Raw genomic sequence first — 16,084 nt, 5'->3', positions numbered from 1 at the left:
AGCCCACAATAGCTGCCTCCATGGTTACAGCAGGATTATAACCTTGCCATTTCTTTACTGTTTTCCCTGGATCGGGGAAAGATGTTCTCCCTACCATTCACAGGGAGATGTTTATGTCACTGATATCTAAATTCTTCAGATGTTCCTTCCTTCAGGGTTTTTAATCCTAGCTTTCACCCTGCCAAGGTTATTCTGGAGGTGCGGAGATCTCCACATTAGAGCTAAGGGTAGCAGTGAAGGCCTTGGAAAGGAAACAAAGTCAGCCTTACCCCATACAAGCTGTGGAAATCATTTTAAATTAAATTCCAAGGACAAGTTAGTTTTACAATTTTTTAATATTGCATAATTGGAAAAGCTGAGTCTTGACAGATAGCAACAAATATACGGATTATTGACAGTAACTGCGATAAGTCAAACCATATCAAGGGGACCTAAGCAGTGAACTGTGTAAAAACTGAAAGACAACTATATGTAATAATTATCCATTTAATGTGAAAAGATTGTTTTAAATATATTTGTGTATTACTATATTAGTCGTGTTTTGTATTTAATTGTATACAGTGGCACAGGGACATGTCTTTTAATGCCATTTATATGTTGTAGACCCAGGAAGGTGAAAAATGGAAGAAAGAAGAAATGGTTCTTAGGATACTACTTGCTGCTGAACCTTTGCTGTCTGGGAAAAAGCATACACACTGTTTAATAACTAAAGAAGATCAAAAATCAAGATCAGATATTCCTAACTATCTAAACATTTTTGGACTTCAAGGCGAGTGAATGTATCATAAAGGCTCATTTACTAATGATACATTTATAACAATTTTTATATTTTTACTTAGACCGATGGTATCCTGTGCAGTAATCTTATAAGTCCACCAGGTGGCACCCTTATCAAGCAAACAGAATTAAGTGCTCGAGAAGAATGTTTCAACTCTGCTAAAATATTCCCTATGCTTGGTTTTGCCTCAAATGCTTAGACTTTTAACCCATTTGAAAATACAGCAAAGTGTTTTAGCCTTTTCTAAGAGTTTATTTTTTTTCTTTACACATTAAACAAGTTCTTTTAAGGTAAAAAGTCAGGAGTAGAAAGGTGAAGATGGCTCATTAAAGCATAGTGTGTGCTTGCAGTCTAACTGATTAACGTTTCCTCTACTGAGGGGATAACCCGACAAATTAAAATATGCATGAGTCTTCACAGTGATTATGCATCTTGAAACATTAAACACTATTCATAATCAGTAGACACTTCATGTGTATATAACTGATCCTTTATTTGTATTTATTTATTGGAAGAGAAAGTTGCATGCATACTAAACACAAAATGGTGCAAAGATTTTTTTTTTACTTTTCTTTCTTTAAAGAATAACAACTTTGAAAACACATTCGCTCTTTTAAACTGTCTAGAAATAGCAAACTTTTTTTTATAAAATTAGGAAAAAAGCTGTCTGATTCTGGTAGTTTTCAGTCTATGTGCAGCACAGAAGTCGTCATTTGTGGCTCCAAAGTCATTGAATCAAACAGATATGTAGTGCATTTTGCCTTGCATAGCTATTCTTAGCTCTGATCTGCATACATATTGTCTTCTACACTGTACCATGCAGGCTGAACATAAATCGAGCAATTTTTACCCTTGCATATTCGAGTGATGACAGCTCTACTCTGCACAGAAAAAGAAATGTCAGAAGTATGAGGTTATTTTAGCAAAGTGGTTTGGTATCTCTCGATATATTTAAAGAAGTAACCTGTTTTTAAAGCAAGGTTATCCTTTTTTTTCTATTTTGAAAAAAAAAAGGAAATTTCTCCAATGTGAAGAAATCCCTTGTTGTTACTGGGTCATCAGAACTAGTGTTCCCATTGGAAGATTTCTGCTCTACTCTTGTTCTACTGACAACCCAAAATTTGGGATGTTTTTAAACTTTTACTTTTGATGATAACGGTAAAGAGGGCAAATAGAGAGGGTAAATCTCCCTAATAGAAATCTAGACAGTGATAAAAACTGACAGGTGTCCTAATCCCTCTCCTCTACAACTGCAAATAAAATTGCCTTTTGTAACTCTTTAGGGTAGAAGCATAGAAAGGCAGTTAAATACAATGTTGAATTTTATAAGTTGACCAGAGTATTTATGATTCTTTTAACCACTTGCCGACTGCCCCATAGCACATTTACTGCTACATGGTGGTTGCAATGTGCTGAATCATGTATATATAAGTGATTCTGCACATCTAGGTTTTGGGTGCGAGTGCGCGCCACCAGCAGCTCAGTTCTGCTGTGATTTTACACAGCGGGAGCTGATTAGCGGATCCCGGGGACCCAATGTCTGCTGGCACCCGCTGATCATTCGGTACACAGGCAGAGCGGCAGTCTGCCTAGGTAAACAAGGCTGATTGCCGTTCTGTCAGTACAGAAGGCATGGATGCTATGTTCCTGCAAAGCAGAAACACATATCCATGTCTTCCCCTAGTAAAAGCACCTCCCTCACTACACTGAACATTAGCTAGGCACACAGAACCCTTTGCTCGCCCCTGATGTTAACCCCTTCCCAGCCAGTGTCATTAGTACATTGACAGTGCATAATTTAGGTACTGATCACTGCAATAATGTCACTGGTCCCCAAAAAGGTGTCAGTTAGTGTTCGATTTATTCGCTGCAATATCGCAGTACTGCTATAAGATGCTGATCGCCGCCATTACTTTTAAAAACATAAAAAAAAATAAATAAATAACCCATTTCCCTTTGACAGGTAGCACAGCCAGGTCCCCAACCTTACTTTTTTCACTACAATCAAAACAACACAGCTTGCTCATGGGCCTGCCCCAGCCCATGATTGAATAATGAAGTAGCTGCAGTAAATGATGGGTATCCCAGTAATATCTCCTCCTCTCAAAAAGCTCTGTGTGTTAAGCTGGCTGTGAATTTATCTTTTTTTTTTTTGTTCAGCCAGCGGGCTGAACAAGAAAAAGAAATAGATTTTTCCATCCACATATTCGGGGTGGAAAGAGGAATCCCCTGCTGCATTTCTACAGCTGGGACTCACCGCTGTCAGAATACACTGTTTAGTGGCTGCAGCCCATTGGCTTCAGCGTTTGGTCAAGAAAAAGTTTCCTACAAACCAGTTTGACAGAAGTTGATGGTAAGATAGACTTCTGTTGAGCAAGAGCATCCACACATAGAGCAAAATTCTCTGGTTCCTGCTGAACTGGCCTAATTTTGATCTATCTATGGTTAGCTTAAGATTGACAGCAGTGTACAAAGCAGCAGACTCAAGGGACAATGCAGATGGCTACAGGAGACTGCTTTCAAGGCAAATTGAAGAGCTTTTTAAAAATATATATAAGCTTTTTTCTTTTTAATGGATAACTGGATTAAATGCGGGTCTAATTTATCTTCCTGTAGATCTGTTTAAAACAAATTATTCTAATAATAACCAATGCTGAAAATTGTTTTTTGGGAGGGCTATGACATTGGAGGGGACTTAAGATTGTGGAGACTATACTGGGCACAGATCTTTATAGTTGTGGATATGAAGAAAAGAGGAATATATGAACCCAAAAACATCTCAGAGATGGTACAAATACAGAACAGAGAACCACTAGGAAAATTATTTCTCCCAAGCTTCCCAAGCAAAGGATGAATACAGTTGTTGTACCACCTACTTCAAAACTATTTTAACTCTTATCATGTTAAGAGGGAAAGCAGTTAAAGACTGCTTTTGCTCTCGAAGCCAGAGATCAGGAGCGTGCACATCGTTTCGTGTCTTTATAGACTTAAAAATGCGTTACATGGCCGCTTACCTGCTTGCCACCCTTGGTGGCAACAGCAACCCCTCAGCAAAAGATCTAAAGAAAATCCTGTCCAGTGTAGGAATCGATGCTGATGGAGAGCGCCTAGATAAGGTTATATCTGAGCTTGGTGGAAAAAATGTCGATGACCTCATCAATGCTGGCCTTTCAAAGCTGTGTTCAGTACCATCTGGGGGCGCCGTGTCTGCTGCTCCTGCATCAGCTCCAGCTGCTGGTGGAGCTGCTGCACCAGCTGAAAAGAAAGAAGAAGTAAAGGAAGAATCTGAAGAGTCTGATGAAGACATGGGATTTGGGCTCTTTCCTAATAAAGAAACGTTCCATCAAAAAAAAAAAAAGACTGCTTTTATTGGAGTAACAGCACAGTAAGGTACTGCCCATGATCCTTTTATTTTTATTAGCACTGACAGCTTCAGGACAAGCTTTCAGAGTATACCCCTGCTTCTAAGACACATTGAGTCTCTAAAAAACAGCAACAAACAACCAACATTGAGCATCTATGACAGAGATTCATGCCAGTTCTCTCTGAGGAAGCAGGTCTTGTGTAGTGTGACGTATCCGACAACCAAGACTGCCAAACTTTTTCAAACTTTTTGGGCATCCTCTACTCATTTATGTTGCTTTATAGAATGGTAATGTTTTATTAACAATACCCTTCCAAAACCTTAGTGATACCCCAGTTTATTTTTAATGTTATAAAAGAATAGGTATATACAAAATATGAGTTATTCTTAATACACTGAACAAAATTATAAAAACACTTTTGTTTTTGCCACCATTTTTCATGAGCTGAACTCAAAGATCTAAGACTTTTTTTCTATGTACGCAAAAGGCCTATTTCTCTCAAATATTGTTCACAAATCTGTCTAAATCTGTGTTAGTGAGCACTTCTCCTTTGCCGAGATAATCTATCCACATCACAGGTGTGGCAAATCAAGATGCTGATTAGACAGCATGATTTTGTGCAATTGGCATGCTGACTGCAGGAATGTCCACCAGAGCTGTTGCCTGTGAATTAAATGTTCATTTCTCTACCATAAGCCATCTCCAAAGGCATTTCAAAGAATTTGGCAGTACACCCAACCGGCCTCACAACCACAGACCATGTGTAACCACACCAGCCCAGGACCTCCACATCCAGCATCTTCACCTCTAAGATCGTCTGAGACCAGCTACCCGGACAGCTGCTGCAACAATCGGTTTGCATAACCAAAGAATGCAGAAACTGTCAGAAACCGTCTCAGGGAAGCTCATCTGCATGCTCGTCATCCTCATCGGGGTCTCGACCTGACTGCAGTTCATCGTCGTAACCGACTTAAGTGGGCAAATGCTCACATTCAATGGCGTCTGGCACTTTGGAGAGGTGTTCTCTTCACGGATGAATCCCGGTTTTCTTAGATCTTTGAGTTCAGCTCATGAAAAATGGGGGCAAAAACAAGTGTTGCGTTTATAATTTTGTTCAGTATATTTTATCTAGTTATGAATATCCATGCGCTAAATTCAAACTTTTAGATATTTGTAATTCTATGTGAGCTCCTTTTCAGTGCAGCCTTTTGTTATATGCATAGTTGTCATTGATCTCTGACTTAAAGGACAGTTCCAGGTTATGATTTGTGCCTGTGATCATCTATTTTTAATTGTTGCCAGTTATGCAATACATTTTTTATCTTATGCATATTAGATTCACTTGTTATATTGTCTTTCTATTCTCCGGAATCTTCTTAATGTTTACTTAAAGTCTCAAACAATCCATTTACTTAAAAATTGACCAAACCTAAAAAAAAAACCTAAAAAAAAAAAACAGTAATGCAGTCTATAAATACGCAGTTAGTGCTTAGTTGTCTCGTTGACTTTAACTCTTACTATCTACATGTGGTAAAAAAAAAAGTAGGTTTGTGTGGTTGCTCCATCTGTTCCGCATATACAGTAATCACTGTCAGTTGTGGGGGCTGCACAGACCACCTGGCTTCCAATAATCTTTAAGTAGTTATAGACCAATTAGGAACACTTAGATTAGTTTGATTCCTTAAGTCTAGTGACATCTAAATGTTATTGCAAGCAAGGAGTTTATGTATTTTATTTGTTGTGCCAAAGGTTTACATACTATTACTATTTGTACTGTTGACCAACTATAACAGCTTTTTTCATGACTGATGCTTTATCCTGTTTATTTGTGTTGGCAGGTGAATCTGTAGAAAACAAGAGTCCAGATGATTACGTTAGACTGGCGGAAACGCTCTATTGCTGCATTTGTAACTCTTTACAGGTCAGCATTTCTCTGTTAGCTCTAGGGAAAATAGGACATAAATAAGATTCAATTTCAGTATTTGCCAAGAAGTTTCAGTACCAATAAAACAGGTAGCGCTCCTCTACAGTCAATTGTAAAGTGCATTTTTCAGTCTAGACAATACTGTTTTATTAATGATTTCATTCTAATCTATTAGCTATTAATTCCCAAAGTAAAGCCAATGGTTAGGAATGCAGTATTGAGTGAACCCTTCCATTCTCTGATCATGCAGAAATTGTGGTATCATCATAATCCACTACAGCTGTTTCAAACAAACTCATTCGTTACTCAAAATGTTCAGCCTGAGCAGACTCTGGCATTTTTTTTGATATGCAAAATTTGATTTTTTGTCAAAAGTCAGTAACTAAGTCCTCACCTCCATCTTTAACTTCTCCTCTTAGCAACTGACATATATCTACTGTCTTGTAGGAAGCAGTGATTCATGACTGTCACAAAAAGAATAGAGGTGTCTGACATGCGGCCTGGTTTCACATTTTTACATTACTGGAAGCAAAATGGAAATGAGAAATAATTTTTGTGTAGTGTCTACTGTTAGAAATCATATCTTCACTCTTGAATTGTTATAATAATTCAGCTTTACTTCTTGGAATTTATTTCGTTTTTTATTTTTTTTTTTGTTATTATCTACTTGTTTTTATTCCCTGTCAGAGCAGTCTCCTGTCTGATCTAAATTTGTATAACAGACACTCATAAAACTCATTAAAGCGGAGTTCCACCCAAAAGTGGAACTTCCGCTTTAGGCAGTTCTAACCCCCTGACATTCCACATTTGGCATGTCATTTTTTGGGGGGGGGGGGAGTGGGTACCTAGTTTTGACAGGTACCCGCTCCCACTTCCGCTCGGAGCGCCGCGGCACCCTGAGCGGAAGTTCTCCTCTCCCCCTCCCTCCCTGCAATCTTCTGGGACATGTCAGAGGTCCCAGAAGATTGCCGGCCAATCATGACGCGTAGCACAACTCGCGAATACGCAGTGCGTACCCGGCTGTGAAGCCGACAACTGTCACAGCCGGGTGCCCACACCAGTGATGCCGGCGCCGCAGACAGAGAGGGAGAAGAGTGAGGCTTCGGGCGGCCGCATTGCTAGACTGTTGGACAGGTGAGTGTGTGTTTAGGCTGGAACTCCGCTTTAAATAATGTGCTGTAAGGGTTACATGAAAGAACAGTAAAAGCCTTGTTAATTGGCATTTCACTACCCCCTAGCAGCCTGGACAGAGTGCCAGTTATAAAACCTGAGCTTAGGTAGCTTCCATGGAAGCTTTACCTCCTGACACTGGGCTAACTATTGGTGCTGCCAGGAAGAGAATACAAGTGAAAACAAATCACACAAACATTTCTCAGAAGTAAAGATGAACATTTATTATTAACTTAAAAGTGGAAATCTGGATTCTTTCAAATGTCCATACTGATTTGGAAGAAGCATATACAGGGTGACCGAGGGGAGTTTTGAAAAAAAAAAAAACAGTACTCTGCAGATTTTCAACTCAAAATGGATTTATTTTTACAAAACAGAGGTCAAGTCATGCCATTTGAGAAACCGCTGCGTTACTGTGATAGACTCACCACTTCGAACAAACCTGTCATAAGCAAACAAAGGATGTTGTACCGTCCACTGCTTCTCTCTGACCGAATTGGCATTCCACTGGGGGAAAGATGCCCAGCACGCCCCCCCCTCCCATCACCACTTACCGTGTACTACCAGTTCTAAAAACATCCAACTCTCGTCAGTCACCCTGTACTATCAATAAAAAAATAAGTTGCTAGGCTTTCCCAATCCAGTAATGATGGACTATTGATAGCTGTGTTTCATATAGAACCAAATTGTTATCCATTACTACCAGAGTCAAATAGAAAGCAGTAGTAGAACCTTTAGTATAGTAGGATTACATGGGCTCTAGCATGTTTGCAGTCTTTAAAGACAGGCACAATAAACTGGTTCAAAGTCATCCTCTAAACTTTCTCTTTGCATTTTTTGTTTGGGAACAACCATAATAATATCTGCAGCCACATTGCGATACACAGAAGAACTTTAAATAAAAATAGACACCCATTTTATTTTTCACAAAAGAATCTGAAATTTAAATGAGAAATTATTGAATGCTGTGAGTGATAGATAATCCATTAAAGTATGCGTCACTGCAAACAGTCAGTGAAACTGACAAGAAATCAGTGAAACTTGACAGGTTTTGTCTAGGTCTGCATATAAATCAATCAAAGGGACTGTACACGGGGATTGCTCTCCTTCTCTTATTGTGAGGAAACACGGGGCTTGCTTGGGCTCTTGTCATCAGCTCAAGATAAAAAATAAAAAAATTGAACGTGGAATTTTCTTTTATTTTTTTTTAAACAGGATTTCCAAATGATTTATGATATGTATGACATATAATATTATAATGTTTTAAATGGCAAGTTTATTAGGGAATTGCTTTATATATCTGTTTTTTATTAAAAAAAAAAAAAAATAAAACTATTGAGAGTTAGACTGTTTGCACTGGGCAGCATTTTTTTTTTATATTTTTGAATCAATGATACAAATAGGTAAAGTTTAATTTGAAAATAGAAAAAAAAAACACAAAAAAGAATATAGTTAGAATAAGAATTAGTGTATTTAAAGAGGAAGTAAACCCTCCTCAGGAAGTTGTACCTATAGGTAAGCCTATGATAAGGCTTACCTATAGGTACTGTAAATATCTCCTAAACTTACACCGTTTAGGAGATATTTACCTTTAATGCAGCCAGTGACGTCACTGGCGCATGCGCTCTGAAGGAACGGCTGATCGTGCCGTTCCTTCAGAGCCCCGTGCCGTGACCGTCGGCTCCCGTGCGCGTGCGCGGGAGTGACGTCACCGCGGCTCCGGCCAATCAGATGACCGGATGCCGCGATCCCGGAAGACGGGCGACATGTCATGTCGCCCGTCATACAGGTAAGAGAGCGGCACGGCGGGGGCTCGTTCTAAGGTAAGTATTTCATAATGAGCTAGTATGCGAAGCATACTAGCTCATTATGTTTTTCTCTTGCAGGTTGTAAAAAAAAAAAATTTTTTTTAAATGAGTTTACAACCTCTTTAACTTAGCTTTGCAATATCATAATGTAAAATTGTTATGCTACTTCTTGAACTAGGAAATACAATACGACATACTAAAAAGTTTATTGTACTTACTTTAGGTAAACTTTAAGAGAAATTTAGGGGCTGCCTTAGGCTGACCATACACGGTTCGAATCTTGGCCAGGTTTAGTGGGAACTCGCCAAGATTCGAACCATTAATTGGCAGACTGAATGTACCAGGGTGATCGATCGATCAACTTGGGTACAACCAGCCTGCCTGATTTGCTTCTGATTATCGCAAGCGACTGCTATAGCCACTAGCAATAATCACTGTCTTCTCCCGGCGGGGATGGCTTCCGTTGCCCACCTCTGCCCCCCCCCCACTGGGAGAAGACAATTGCTCTGCAAGAGGGTTTCCCCTGTCAACACTGTCTGTGTTGATGAGGGAACCGTGCAAATTTCTTTCCTGCAACTCGTGGTTGCAGAAAAGAAATTCACAGCATCTATGGGCTGCCTTAGCTGCAAATGCTAGTTGCCTGAATGTATACTAACATGCTGGCTTCAGAAATTTGAGTCAGTGACCTATAAATGCAGATAAGGACTTTCCCAGATCTTTGTGATCTGCATACAATATCAGATCTTTGTATTAGACCCAAACGGATAGTCAGGCATCCAAGGTTTTCAGAAGGAGGTCAGCAAGGCTAACTTCCATATTTTAGTCAGAAAATATTATTTTTTATCATATTTTATCAGGAAACACTTTTCGTCTCACGTGGATTTGCTTACTGCTTCTTGCCAAAGGCTAAATAATTTAGTTTAGCCAGTCTTGTGATTCACTCTCTCGCAAAAATGCACAGCAAAAAAGAGATCACTCTGCCACTCTCTAATTCTTATTTACTGCTTGGTGGACCTTGCTTCTAATTAGACAGAGGTGATGATGCTGGTTCATCATCTAATGAGAATACTGGAGGCTGAGAGGTAACATAGGAAGCTACATTACTGAACCAGAGAATCAGCTTCTCACCTGCCTGACTGCACAGTGAGGCAGAGATGGGTAAATTGTCTCAACAGAATTACAAATCTGTTGGTAGGGAAAATAGTGCACATATTAATGGTCCAATCATGCATTTATTTGTTTGCCAGATAAATGGAATAGATTTTACATGAAAAAAAAAAAAAGCTAAAAAATGCCCAACAGCCAGTAAGTGGAAATAAACCCAAAAAATACTTACCTTTACCTTCCAGCGATGCAATGGTTACACTCCTCATTGGCCACTGTCATCTTCCTCCCAGCTACTTCTGGTTGACAGATTTCTGGCCTCTTGATTGGCCGGCGGGGGAATGAGATCACCCCGCACATGTGCATAGAGGTCAGTCATTCTGGCACAGCTGGTGTGTTGGGAATGCATGCTGAGCTGCGCATGTGCAGTTCAGTGTATATTCAGTACAAGACAACAAACAGGCAGGTAAGTGTGTGTTATTGCAAAAGAGACATACTGTAGTATGTCTCTTCTGCCATAAAAACTGTCTGCTTCCTTTTTTATGAAAGTTAGGTTTGGTTTACTTTAAGTTAGCAAATTCCTTAAGAGACATTTAGAATTCCTTCTCAGCAGCAAAAAGAGACTTGAGGCAAAGGAATATTTTCTCATCATGAGAGAGCACAAGGTCCGCATCCTAGTGTTCACTTATTGGCAACATCTGTATGGTCCATACCTGTTATAACCATTTTTTCTAAACCGCAGGACTCTTTGAAAAGTTGAAAGCACTTTAGGAATTAGGATTACCCTGCATCTGATAAAGTCCCAAATGCATTCATCTAGCATTAATTGCACTATCTGAAATTGCCAGTGAACCTCTGACATTGAGATGTTTCTCTTGATATGAAGGTTTTTGGGCATTTCTGGGACATGTTTGAAAATAGGATAGTAGTAGAAGACCTGAGGAAGTAATATTAATGCAGTGGGGTTGGGTGGTTACAAGAAATCAGCCAGATCAACGTGATTCTCTTTTAACTGCCAAAAGATCAGCTGGTATGACATTTCACTGTCTTTGAGAAGCTCTCCCAGCCTATATTGATTCGTTTAGAAAACAGATTGTTTGCAAACAGCATGTTTCCTTTGTGTCTATTCACCTTTAACTATAGCTTCATCAAAGACACAGTTTGAATTACATTGTTCTATTTGATGGCTCCCAATACCCTGTTAGTGACAGCCATAAATGAGAGCTAATCTAATATAATAGTTTAATTATTTCCATTTACAACTGGCAAAATACACATACACAATAACATATTAAAGCAGCAACAGTAGGCCATGTGTATTCAAATTTGTGTCTACAAATAACACATTGCTATATTATCAAATAAATAATATATTTTATCTGCTGATTACATTTTATCACTGCATAATAATATCTGTGTGCTCAATAGGTAAGGCATGATCTGCAATGACAAGCATTCATTATTTCTTTGCAAAGGTCCCCTTTATTGATTTCAGACTGTGCGTCCCATGATATATCATTTTCTGCTTGAGAAGTGAGGATAAAAATATTGTGCACACTTGTGCCCCCAATTGTATACGCTTAAAATTTTTTTCCCTGCAATCCTATTGTTTATTCTTTCTACACAAACTCAATGTATTGTTAGTTCCATACGGGTTCATATGCTGCTTATGTCTCTCTTATTAGTATTTCAAAAAGTTTATACATTTCTTATGTTTTAATTCATCATAATCTGTCCCAAAATGTAAAGTGAAGCTGGCCAAATAGCTCAGAAGTGCTGTTTCGCACATCAGACGCACCATTTCTAGACTTGTCTTCCCAGCATTCCTCCAAATATTTGTAGTAAACATTTCCCAGATATACAGGTGCATCTTAAAAAATTAGAATATCATCTAAAAGGTAATTTATTTCAGTAATTCAATTAAAAAAGTGAAACTCATATATTATATAGATTCATTACATACGGAGTGATATATTTCAACCATTTCTTTCTTTAATTTTGATAAATGTGGCTTACAGCTATTGAAAACTCAAAATTCAGTATCTCAGAAAATTAGAATATTACATAAGACCAATAGAAAAAAAAAAAAGGGTTTTTAATACAGAAATGTTGGCTTACTGAAAATGATGTCCATGTACAGTATAGTATGCACTCAATACTTGGTTGGGACTCCTTTTGCGTGAATTACTGCATCAATGTGGCATAGCATGGAGGCGATCAGCCTGTGGCACTGCTGAGGTTTTATAGAAGCCAAGGTTGCTTTGATAGCGGCCTTCAGCTCATCTGCATTGTTGGGTCTGGTGTCTCTCATCTTCCTCTTGACAATACCCCACAAATTATCTATGGGGTGTAGGTCAGGCGAGTTTGCGGGACACTCAAGCAAAGTGATACCATGATCATTAAACCAGGTATTGGTACTTTTGGAAGTGTGGGCAGGTGCCAAATCCTGCTGGAAAATGAAATCAGCATCTCCATAAAGCTGGTCAGCAGAGGGAAGGAAGTGCTCTAGAATTTCCTTCACACCGGACCTCATGCAACTTTGATTCTGTGCCTCTTCACTCTTACTCCAGACTCTGGGACCTTGATTTCCAAATTAAATGCAACATTTACTTTATTTAAAAAAATTTATTTGGACCACTAAGCAACATTCCAGTCCTTTTTCTCTTTAGCCCAGGTAAGACGATTCTGATGTTGTCTTTGGTTCAGGAGTGGCTTGACACAAGGAATTCCACAGTTGTAGCCCATGTCCTGGATAAGTCTGGGTGTGGTGGCTCTTGAAGCACTGACACCAGCCGTAGTCCACTCCTTGCGAATCTCTTCCAAATTCTTGAATAGCCTTCGCTTCACAATGCTCTCAAGGCTGAGGCTATCCCTGTTGCTTGTGCATCTTTTTCTACCACACTTTTTTTCTTACACTCAATCTTCCATTAATATGCTTCGATACAGCACTCTGTGAACAGCCAGCTTCTTTAGCAATGCCCTTTTGTGACTTACCCTCCTTGTGGAGGGTGTCAATGACTGCCTGGTGGATAACTGTCAAGTCAGCAGTCTTCCCCATGATTGTGTAACCTACTGAACCAGACTGAGAGACCATTTAACCACTTACCGCATATCGACGTAGGGCTACGTTGGTAAACTTTGCGGGCTTATACCGGGATGATGCCTCTAGCTAGAGACATCATCCCGGTACTGTGGTTCGAAGCCTCCGGTCGGCTTTCCGTCGGTAACGACCGATGCGGCTCGGGAGCCGCTCAATCGTTACCCGGGGGGCGGGAGGGGACGTCCCCCCCCTCCTGCCCCCTTCCGTGGCTTTGCTCGGGGCTCCCATCCCACCGGGAGCCCCGAGCACCCAGCCGGCACGTCCGCCGGCTGGATGGAGTCCCGGTGAATGCCGGAAACGGCATAGATCGGGTCTCCGATGACGTAACCCGGAGGCGGTGTCCATGACGTCACGTCCGGGTTACTGTGCTGCAAAAGGCGGCAAATTTGAAAAACGGCTGTATGCAAAAATGCCGTCTTTTAGACCCTCGATCCCTCCATAAAGTGTACCTGTCACTACATATTGGTGTCACAAGGGATGTTTACATTGCTTGTGACAGCAATAAAAGTGATCAGATTTTTTTTTTTTAAAAAAACCTGTAATAAAGTTAAAAAAAAAAGAAAAAATAAATAGGAAAAAAAAAAAAAAATTTAGCCGACCCCGTCACCGTTAGCTCGCGCACAAAAAAAAACGTATACGCAAGTCGAGCCGCGAATGAAATCGCTGTTCAACCCACACATGTGAGGTATCGCCGCGATCGCCAGAGCGTGGGCAATAATTTAAAAAAAAGAGCTACACTCTAACTCCAAACTGGTAACCGTTAAATAAATTTAAAGCATCGCAGATTGAGATCTCTATTGACCGTAGTTTGTCGCCATCCCACGGGGGGGCGCAATTTTAAACCGTAACATGTTGGGTATCTATTTACTCGGCATGACATCATCTTTCACAATATACAAAAAAATGGGCTAACTTTACTGTTTAGTATTTTTTAAATGCAGTGAAATGTGATTTTTCAAAATTTTTCCAAAAAAATGGCGTTTTAAAGACCGCTGCGCAAATACCGCGTGATAAAATTTTTTGCAATGGCCGACATTTTATTCTCCAGAGTCTTTGCTAAAAAAATATATATAATGTTTGGGGGTTCTAAGTAGTTTTCTAGGAAAAAATACTGGTTTTAACTTGTAAACAAAAAGTGTCTGAAATAGGGCTGGGGCTTAAGTGGTTAAAGGCTCAGGAAACCTTTACAGGTGTTTTGAGTTAATTAGCCAATAAAAGTGTGACACCATGAGTCTACAATGTTGAACCTTTTCAGCAAATTCAAATTTTCTGAGATACTGAATTTCAGGTTTTCACTAGCTGTAAGCCATAATCATGAAAATTAAAAGAAAGAAATGTAATGAATCTATATAATATTTGAATTTTACTTTTTGAATTGAGTTACTGAAAATAAATAATAATTTTTTTAGATGCTCCTGTATATGTACTGTAATTCCTCTCCAGTAATTCGGTGTTCTGAACTATTTTTGCATATTACTGTTGGCTGACAGAACAGATATAACACTTCAATATCCATATTAAAATACAGTATAAGATAATCTGTTGACATATAACTTTGATAGAATGAGTTCTTAAATTGTTCCCTTTACTAGGATCTATAGTTTTTTTTCTATAATTTATAGGTTGCTTTATGTCCTATAGCACAGCTTATGTTAAATTTTCTGCTTTATTAGCAAGGCTTTCAAACAGGCTCAGTTTGGAGGGAAAAGACACTTTGCAGTCCCTAAAGATGGAAAGCGCCCCAATGCTGCTGTCGGAGACCATGTCATTTTGGCTGCCTAGGCTTTAGGCCATAATTGGGGCCATAATTGGAGCCGTGGAGCAGCAGTTTTTTCATGAAAAAAAGAAAGTGTAAATAAACATAATTTGACTTTTAACTGCTGACATGTATCTTATTGATTCATGTGATGTATACATTTTATTGATAGGACCAATTTAATCCTTCGGACTTTTGAGTAAACCAAAAGACTGTTGCTCATTTAGAAATGAGAAAATCCTTGATCACTGAAACACATCAATTTCAAACCACTATTAATCCTTTACATTCTAAACCCCTGCACAGATAGGCACATTCCATGTCAACCTTTGGCTTCTTTCTTAGGCAGTTTGATCGAATCAGTCAAAGGTCATGTGTGTAAATACAAGTCATGTACAAGTAATTCCATAGGTATTGTTATTCATTTGTGACTAAATGTGGATTGTGGATGCTTGTTCCTAATTAACTCAATATTCGTTTGTTCCAGGATGTCCAGCCTGACAGGGATATTGTAATTGATGTTATTTTATTCCTGTGGCATAAATGTAAGACGGGAGTGCAGAGAATGCATACTGGTGCAGTTGATGGATCCAAATTTACACAAAAGTGTGAAATGAACAGCAAGGTATGGTTGAACTAATAGGAATATGTCGACCCCCTTTTCATTTTGTTACAACTTAAACATGGTCTCTTTTGTCATGTGTCCTGGTTGTAAAATTAACTAAGGCCAGCACCCTTTAAAGTATATTTTTACTATCGTTAATTTGCTTTATAGTCGGAGTTGAGGTGACACTAGGATAATGGCTCCTTTATGCTGGAAAAATTGAGCTGTTATGCACCACAACAAGAAGGGATAGGGAGATCAAAAGGGGGCACTCTTTCGTCTGTTAATTCTGTGGTTGCTAGATACCATGAGAGCATTGGGGCTGCTTCACACACAGTGCAGCAAAGGACTGTTGCTCACAAGGATCATTTATGATACGGTAGTTCTTCCTTGTTTCACTTAACCACTTAAGCCCCGGAGGATTTGGCTGCCCAAAGATCAGGCCCTATTTTGCGATTCGGCACTGCAAGATTTT

General features: G+C 39.2%; 2 protein-coding genes across 2 annotated transcripts in view; both read left to right on the top strand.

Annotated features, from left to right (window-relative positions):
* CFAP54 (cilia and flagella associated protein 54) overlaps positions 1-16,084 on the top strand; it is a 616,124-nt gene that overhangs the window by 138,636 nt on the left and 461,404 nt on the right. Inside the window, exons 12-14 of the mRNA XM_082253561.1 lie at positions 604-769; positions 5,982-6,064; positions 15,493-15,630. Coding sequence (XP_082109687.1) covers positions 604-769; positions 5,982-6,064; positions 15,493-15,630 — 387 coding nt within the window. The remainder of the gene's footprint in view (positions 1-603; positions 770-5,981; positions 6,065-15,492; positions 15,631-16,084) is intronic.
* Positions 3,737-4,167, top strand: LOC309554590 (large ribosomal subunit protein P2-like; the record flags this gene model as incomplete). Its single annotated transcript, XM_082256317.1, has 1 exon — positions 3,737-4,167. The coding sequence occupies exon 1, from the start codon at positions 3,772-3,774 to the stop codon at positions 4,165-4,167; it is 396 nt and encodes a 131-aa protein (XP_082112443.1). The 5' UTR covers positions 3,737-3,771.

The sequence above is a fragment of the Pelophylax lessonae genome (assembly GCF_965119305.1).
Source record: "Pelophylax lessonae genome assembly, chromosome: 4".
NCBI classification, from domain to species: domain Eukaryota; kingdom Metazoa; phylum Chordata; class Amphibia; order Anura; family Ranidae; genus Pelophylax; species Pelophylax lessonae.
The sequence above is the reverse complement of the archived record's forward strand: the minus strand, read 5'-3'. Positions and strand labels throughout refer to the sequence as shown.